Source organism: Quercus lobata, chromosome 8, assembly GCF_001633185.2.
Source record: "Quercus lobata isolate SW786 chromosome 8, ValleyOak3.0 Primary Assembly, whole genome shotgun sequence".
Lineage (NCBI taxonomy): Eukaryota > Viridiplantae > Streptophyta > Magnoliopsida > Fagales > Fagaceae > Quercus > Quercus lobata.
Window position 1 is genome coordinate 424,261 of NC_044911.1, and position 8,478 is coordinate 432,738.

Here is an 8,478-nt window from a genome sequence, read left to right on the forward strand (position 1 = left end):
TTTGTTGTTATAGAATATGTATGTGTTTGTGTTCTTATTTACATGATCACAAAAGTGAAACTGTGGATAGTGAAGGAGGGATCACATATTGCTTTAGCTTATGGACTTTACAAAAATTTATTCTTAAAAACATAAATATATATATATATATATATATTCCATATTTTCTAGTATTTGGTAGAATCATAAAAAATGAGTCAAATGAAAATTATTTTTAGTCAACATAAAAAGTATGATTTATTTTTAGAGATTGTTTTCTACTAGTTTTTTTTGGAAAATAACTCTATCTCACAGCAAGCTAAGTAAAGGAAGTTAAGAGATTATTTTTCAACTCATTTAAGGTTGCTACCAAATATAGGAAAATGAGATAGTTTTATAAAAAATTCTTTTTAAAAAATGACTCATTTTCTAGAAAACATCTTAGTTGAAACAAAAACAACGTAATATACAAGCTACTAACCACACATGATCCCAATCCATCTTGTTTTACCACTCTAGTTTTTAATTGCATGACATTGCTTGTCAGTAATTGCCAAATTAGAATGAATCACATATATTAAGAAACAAAAAGATATTCAGCAAAGAATATCCTCCAAATTCAATTACCTTAATCGAACTAGGAGACTCGTTGTTTTGGGTCCTCAATTCATTAGATAAGATTTCTACAAAATTTGCTTATCTAGTGTCCCAACAAGCAATAGGACTAGAAAACTCCTTACTTAATATAAATGAATGGAAAAATTATGGAAATAAAAAATTTAAGAGACGCTTGAACTATTCATGTGAAAGATAGCAAAACAAATAGTCCCAACTACGTTATACGTGAGAAGGAATGCATATTCTTTGAGGTGGAGGAAGAAACTCCAGAACATGCATCTATCCATTGATTGCTTAGTAGCAAAGTTATTTGGGCCAACTCTCTCTCTCTCTCTCTAGGGCCCTTAAGAGTTAAGATTATTTGATATGCAATTCAGTTTCATCTCTGATTGGGTAAGTTCGGTGATACAATCAATCAGAAGAGAATTAGATGCTCCCAAAACAAAAAATAAGAAAGCTTCTTTTTATTCGCAACAGTGTTGTGATTTAGTATGAATGACAAGAAACTGCATCGTGAGGCGACCAAAGAGGGAAGCAACTGATGTTTTACTCTTAATTAATTAGGCAAATTAATGAATAAAATATATATACGATGATCATTTAACTTCCTAGGATTTTGTAGGTTTGATGTCTATGGAATCCACATCTTTCCCATTTTTTGAAAGTTAACTTTAATGCAACCATTAATGACTATACATAATACAACAACAGTTGAAACAAATCACAAGGGAGAAATCATCTTTGTTTGGACTGGACACAGCTAAAGCTAATAGATCCTCTGATTAAGAAAAGCCAAAGCATCCTTCTTAATAATTTGCAGTAGGAAAAGTCTAGGGTATTAATTTGTGTTGTTTGAAGGGTATTATGCCATAAATGTGATGTGATCCAACCACTTCAAAATTCTCCCCATTATTTGGGCTATTGAAAATATTACTACTAAAACTAAATTGTTATTGAAACAAATTTTTGGAATAATCAAACATTTAATTTTGCTGTCCATGCAGTGCAAGATGGCCTCTTTTGTATTGTATTATTGAGAGAAATATCTCAATCTCTTCTATTCCTGATTTTTGCTATCGTATAAAATCGAGAAAGAGATGGATTAAGTAATCATTTGTTGTAGCTTGTTGTTTCACCTTTCTTCTTTTAAAATTTAAAGTAAAAAGAAAAGAAATATGTAGGAGAATTTTGACTACTAGATATGGAACACCTCAACACCCAACAAAAGTCCACTACTAGTAGATTTATGTAATAATTATTCTAAAAAAAAAAAAAACAAAAGGTGGTCCATATTAAGGCGCGTGCGATTCCTAGCTCCTTTTGAATAGGGAATAGGTGATAGGAGAAGTATTTAAATTCATTATTTTTATTTTTTATCCATTTCTATCTTTTTCCTTTATTTATATATTTATTTATTTAAAAAAAAAAAAAACTTTGAAAAAGAAACTAAAAAAAGAAAAAGAAAGAAAGAGTCTGTGAATGCCAAAAATTGACCAAAACAAAACAGCAGTGGAAAAGGTGAATTAGGTAAAGCAAAGGGCGTTGTTTGTTGCTGGCTAATTTCGTCCCTGTGCCTGTATAAGTATTGGATCTCAAAACCTTGACGGATTTTTCAATCTCAATCTCAATCTCAAGAGACAGACACGGCATCATCTTCATCAGACAACACAAACAAAGTTTCCCTCTTTCCCACCCTAAATTGAAACCCCAAAAAAAAAGGTTCGGTTTTAACCTTAAAGATCTCAAATTTTCCTTCACATATTCTTATGTTGATTGATGAATTGGATTTGGATTGTGGAGCTTCCTATTAAATCTAAAACTGAATAATTAGGTAACTGCAACTGCAACTGCTGGTTCAAAGTTCTGGTTTTTAAGTAAGGGGTTGTAGGTAACAGTCGTTGAGCTCAACATTCTTCTACTTTTTGAGGTGGGGTTTTGTCATTCTCTGCCATTTTTTATTTATTTTTGCAAAGTTGGGGATCTTTGTTTTTCCAGAGAAAGACAGTTTTTTTTTTTTTTTTGGTTTTTGTTTCTGAGCTCAATTAAGAGGATTTTTCAACTTTGTATTGTTGGGGTTGAAAAAATGAAAATCGTATGTACTGCAGCAATACAATTTCTTTTTCTTGTTGTGTCTGAACCCAGTTAATGCCATAGTGAACTGATTATTAGAGAAAGGCAGTTTTTTCTCTTGGTTTGGCTTTCTGGGGTTCAATTATTTTGTAGAGAATACAGTTTCTGAGGAAAATAAGATAGAATCAAAGAAAATGCATGCCCGGCATCGAAGTCCTGGAAATGGCTATAGGTCCAATTCCATGGGAATGGGCATGGCTTCATCTCGGATCTCCCCTGAAGGTTCAGTTAGGGGACATGGGTTTTATGGCTCTGAATACAGGAACTTCAATCGAGGTTTTGGCCGTGGCCAAGGCCACCCAAAATCATTTCAATCACCACATACACAGGCACAACCACCACCACCACCGCCGCCGCCACCACCACTGCCGCCTCGCAGAGGTGACATTTTCATGGAAGCAGGGCGGCTTGCAGCCGAGTATTTAGTTACTCAAGGATTGCTGCCTCCAAGCGCACTTTCTGTTAAGTGGCAGAATGGTACTTTGAAGAAGCCGTTGGGGGAGTTTCAAGAGGGAGATGGATTTCCCCTTCCACCGGAGGGTCGAGCATCTGCCCTTTCTCGTTTAGGGAGTGCTGCTTCTGATGTTGGGATGGGTAGGAGAAAATTTGGGGATGATTTTACTAACAAAGGCAGGAGAAGAGCAACATCTTTTCGGGGTTATGGCTCGGATTATAGCCGAGAGTATAGGAGAAGTGGCTCTTGGTCTGATAGTAGAACAAAGTCGTCTGCTGATGTTGATGGTGATGATGACACTGCTTCTGGACACTACCAAGAGGAGCAGCAAGTTGGTAAAGATGTTACTAATGGAGTGCAGATGTCAACTCCAAGTGACTTAGCACCCAAAAATGAGGATGCCGGTGATTCAGAATCTGAGTTTGACAAATACCAGTACCAAGATGATACGAGCTCAAAAGCAAGTTCTTCTGGTGCTGGGAAAGATCTCCAGCATGAGAATAATGGGGAATTCTCCAGGAGTTCTGATGATTCCAAGAATGTTAGTGCGGGAATTGGGGAGGAAAATGATGGCAATAGTATTGATGAAGCTGACAAACAGAGTGCTAAACAAGATTTAACCATCCAGGATAATGTTGTGGAGGGCAATCCCTCAGACAAGAACAACACTACTGATTTGCTAACACTTTGCAAATTTGCCAAGGTGCCCACAAGAACTCGCTCTGCATTGACACATAGGGTCCCAAGGGTTGATGCAGTTCCCAAGACTGAGTTGTCTATTGCTTTTGATATGCAGCCTCCAACAGGATCTGAAATCTTAGTTGAAGATGCCTCCTTGGGTGATGCATCTTCAAATAAAATTCATGATTCTAAGAGTCTTGACTCTGAAGTTTCTAAAGCTCAGTTCCTCCAGTCTGCTGAAAATTTGGTCGAATTAGATTCTGCAGATAATATTGAGCAGGGTAAATTTGCAACTCAATCTTTCCCAGATGGAGCTTCTATGCATGACAGTGAGCAAGAATCGAGTCAGGGTCTGGCTGGTTTTGCAAGTTGTAGTTCAATTGCTAAGGAAAGAGGTGAAAAACGTGCTTTAGAAGATAGCAATATGAGGGAGGAAACGAAAAAACCTAGAGATTGGATTCCCTCTCTTGTAACAAAGGGTGATGAGTATTTTCACATTTCTAATTCAAGTGTGAAGAAAGAGAGCTTGCCGGAAGACGAGGCTACACCTAGCGAGAGCATGATTGTGGTTATTGATCATGAGAGCTTGAAGAATGATTCTCAGTTCCCTAATGCTGGGGCTGAACAGTGTATTGACTATGCACAAGAGAAGCAGCTTTTTCCTAGTTCATATAAAATCTGTGATCTAAATCTCATGGGAGCTTCTGACACAAATGAGAATCATGATAATGATCCTATGCATATTTACGACCCTATTTCCAGAAACAGAAAAGAAGTGGCACCAGTTGATGTTGACTTATCAATGAGTAATTCCAAGGTGTCTGGTGGATATAGTAGACATGTCACTGATGGCAAAGAGATTGAAGTCATTGATTTAGAAAATGATTCTACCACTGACGATAAGACCTTCCATAATGCAGAGAGAAAGTAAGTTTCAATATGCTCTTTTCATGACGGTATTATAGAAGTCATCAACTTATAATCAAAAGTGATTGCACAGACTTGCCCCTTGCATCGTTTCTAGTTTGCCTTACCTCCCTACTGCTCTTAAGCTCTTTTTAGCAGGCACACCGGAGCTGATAGTTTTTGTAGATTCTTTATTTGCTTCTATACATTGCTCTTATTGATTTAAGGTTTTCGAAATGTACAGGACTGAGACTGCATATACGGGCCTTGAGGGCTTTTCTAATAATGCACAGAATACCAATGATATTCCTGATGTTCAGGATGGTTATGGGCTTATGATCTCGGAGTTGCTTGGAGGGGATTTTCCAAATTGTTCTTCAGTACCAGGTGACATTAGTTCAATGCACAATGAGATGGGCCTTCCTAATGGAGAGGTACTACCACTAACTGATGATAATTGGTTATACATTCAAAATTTATTTGTAGTATACAAACCAGGTAGCTTTATGGTTTACCTGTCCCTATTTGGTGGGTTTAGGTTATGTGGTTTGATTTTAATGTATAGTTATGCATCTGCCTTAACAATATTGATTAACAACTTACATTCTTTTATTGATTGTTTCAGGGGTCTCTTGCTGATGATGATTCGATATATATGTCCCTGGGAGAAATACCATTAAGTATGCCAGATATTTAATTTCATGGTTTGTTTTCTTGTAAATCTAGAGTTTCTATGGTTGATCTGCCTAAGGTGATGTTTGGATATCATGCTAACAATTGTGTTAATGCATTTTATGCATTAAACAAATATTGAGGTTTGTTTGTTATAGTTGTGTGCTTTTTTGGCAGAAAACAAAATTCTGCCAAAAGGTGGTACCTATCTTTTGACAGCTATGGCCCTAGTTGAATCTTGGAATGACAAAAGGGAAAGGAAAATGCTTGAAAGTTTGCTTCCTTCACTGGCATTTTGATCATTTTTCTTTCCAATCCCTTGTATTTTCTGAGATCCAAATGGATGCAATAGGTTTCATGGAAATGTGTTCCTTTTCTTTCATGCCACACACAATCTCTGATATGCTGCATGCCTTAAGTAGGAGGGCATATATGGTGTTTAGGGTTGTGTTAACCATGTTTTCACCAAAAGCATGTTAAATAGAAAACCTGAGACTTTGCACGTAACATAAATTCTCCTCCATTGTCTAAGGCATTTGATAGCTTGTAAGAAAACTTTGCCTCCATTATGGAATTTCCTCCTTCCATATCACTGGGATGGAGGGTGAGGTCTTCGGTTCAAGATAAATTAAGTGTATGCATAATTTATCAACTAAAAAAAAACAAAAAAGATATGTTTGTGTCAAATATCTTATCTTCAGTTTTACTGGAACCTGGGAAAGACATTGAAAAAGTAAATTTGGAAGAGGAAACATTTTGGTTTATTTAGCTGGGAAACATCTTTTCATAATGAAAAATCTTGCCTCTAGTTCTTCATCTCTACTAAAATTCTCTTGTGGGATGGGATGAAGCATCTGCAATTGCACCTATGGTTTAATTTGAGTTCCATGAAAATGTTACAAAAGAGATTGATCGGAAATGACCCATAAAATCATCAAGTAAAACATAAAGTTCCAAGTTGAAGGGTACTAGTGTCAACTAATTGATTGGCTGTAAAAATTTGTAAGTAACTGCCTTAATAGAAAGGATTTTTAGTCTTTGGTAGCTACCAGAATTTTTTCATAGGGAGAGGGACATTAAATTAAATGTACCATGAAAGTGCTAAATCATCAAGTTATCTTATTTAAAATTCACCTTGTGGATTCCAATTTTCAGATGTAGCACAGACTTTGAATAATTTGTAACTTGGAAAGCTGTACTGATATATGACTTGCTGTGAGTTTATTTGCATTTATCATATACTGTCAGGTTGTGGAGTCTTGTACTCTTATTGTTGTAAGCCATTTAAATTGTATTTTGCTCTCACTATATTCGTGTATCTTGCTGTTGAGACATGAACAGTAAATATGATATATTTATTTTTTTTGGTGAAAGAAGTTTTCTGCTTTCTTCTGAGCCCTTTATGGTCTAACTGTAGGCTTTTTGCCAGCCTGGGAGCAGCCACCACAACAGGGGTATGAGAAGCCCTTCTGAACCAGCTGACTCAGATCTCCTCAGGAAATATGACTTGGTACGCTTAGTATTGATTGCTGGGATCATTAGCTCTATCAAAATGCAACTGTTTGCCTCTTCTTCATTTGAGAGTTGCCATTAGATGTCATCTTCTAATAGGGATTTTACAGATGCCAAATGCTTGTGTTCAATTTGGCTGTTGTACTTCATTGTGTATCAGAAAAGTTAAATCTTGTTTCTTAGAAAAGTTGTTAAAGCTACATCTTTTACTTGTCTGCCTCACTTACCCCGCATTCAGATATAACATGAACAGATTAGATTATCATAGGTGTAATGTTAAGACAACATATTAGATTATAATCTACTTTTACTCTTAGTATAGGCGACAATTGGACATTGCTTCAATGATTAGAGAACTTTTTTGTTTTCTAAGTTGTGGGATCGTGCCCCTTCAAAAGTCACATAATTAGTCCTTTCACACTAAATTTGCTGATTTTTATGCAAATTTTTTGGATCCTGTAGGGCTTTGACACATCTTACTCCTTATATTGAGTTGTAATGGAACATGTATCATATCGACTCCTTGATTATTCCGTGATAGGCTGTGATTATTAAATTGGCCTTAAAATGAATGACATTTGGTCATTGTGTTTTGAATTACTATAAGGAGAAATTTTTTTTTTGATAAGTTTTATGAGGTGAAATTTTTTCTGAGAACAATTTGCGTGAGGGTTTCAAGAGCTTTGATTGCAATTTAATTTCCATTAGAGTTTCCAATATGCTAATGTCTTGGGTGATTTCATTTCCATTTTAAACACCTGGGAGTTATAGAATCATTTGGTGATGTGTTTCTTGTTTAGTACTTGTCTAGATAGAATTTTTTTTTTTTTTTCCCAAATAGATACAAAGGGGAGGGGAGCTTTGAACCCTAGACATCTCCATTGAAAACAGTAGGAAGTGCCAGTTAAGTTGCAAGCTCTTGACATACCTAGATAGATTCTAAAACATCTTTGGAGAGATACGACCCTTTAATGGTGTTTAAGATGGGCACACATCTATATTATATATAATAGTAGAAGTGTTGCATTTAAAATCCCGATGCACCACATCATCAATACTTTTTCCTAGCAATTTTCCTTTTTTTTTTTGTGTGGCAATATATGGCTTCTCAAAATTCTATCCCTCTTGATGCCTTATTCAGTTTTCTTCTTCATAACTTTAACCTTTCCTCATTTTTTACTCTTCTCCACCTCTCCCCCCCCCCTTCGCGCCACGTTATTAATCACTAACTTTATTCTTCCTGTAATTTTTCCTCTTCCATCTTATTTCCATATAAATTTCTTAATATTACCCTTTTTGCATCTCTCTCTCCTATTCATTCCATGTATTGCCAACAACCCAAAAAAAAAGTTCAATACTCACTCTATTTCTTCGACTTTGTTTCTGTTTTGATGGATTTTTTATTGCTCCTATCACCTTTTTTGGGGGGGAAATTACACTTTACCACCCTAAACTATACCCTAAATTACACTTTGCATCCTAAACTTTTCGGATGCACATTTTGCACCTTAAACTATGACATTTGT

General features: G+C 35.8%; 1 protein-coding gene across 4 annotated transcripts; it reads left to right on the forward strand.

The window, feature by feature from the left end:
• The first annotated feature begins 2,055 nt into the window (after positions 1-2,055).
• On the forward strand, positions 2,056-7,281 carry LOC115955557 (uncharacterized protein At4g26450). Of its 4 annotated transcripts, none has more exons than XM_031073723.1 (4): positions 2,056-4,789; positions 5,013-5,202; positions 5,394-5,472; positions 6,858-7,281. In XM_031073723.1, the coding sequence occupies exons 1-3, from the start codon at positions 2,862-2,864 to the stop codon at positions 5,463-5,465; spliced, it is 2,190 nt and encodes a 729-aa protein (XP_030929583.1). In that variant the 5' UTR covers positions 2,056-2,861; the 3' UTR covers positions 5,466-5,472; positions 6,858-7,281. The 4 variants fall into 4 exon arrangements, with proteins under 4 accessions (XP_030929583.1, XP_030929584.1, XP_030929582.1 ...); XM_031073724.1 differs by having other exon boundaries at positions 6,870-7,281; XM_031073722.1 differs by having other exon boundaries at positions 5,394-5,448; positions 6,870-7,281.
• The last annotated feature ends 1,197 nt before the right edge of the window (positions 7,282-8,478 follow it).

Excerpts from the sequence above, each read along its gene's own strand:
- LOC115955557 (XM_031073721.1), top strand. The coding sequence starts at position 2,862 with ATGCATGCCCGGCATCGAAGTCCTGGAAATGGCTATAGGTCCAATTCC. Across the intron at positions 5,203-5,393 it reads TGGGCCTTCCTAATGGAGAG|GGGTCTCTTGCTGATGATGA; the intron begins GTACTACCACTA and ends TGATTGTTTCAG. Across the intron at positions 5,449-6,857 it reads CCTGGGAGAAATACCATTAA|GCTTTTTGCCAGCCTGGGAG; the intron begins GTATGCCAGATA and ends GTCTAACTGTAG.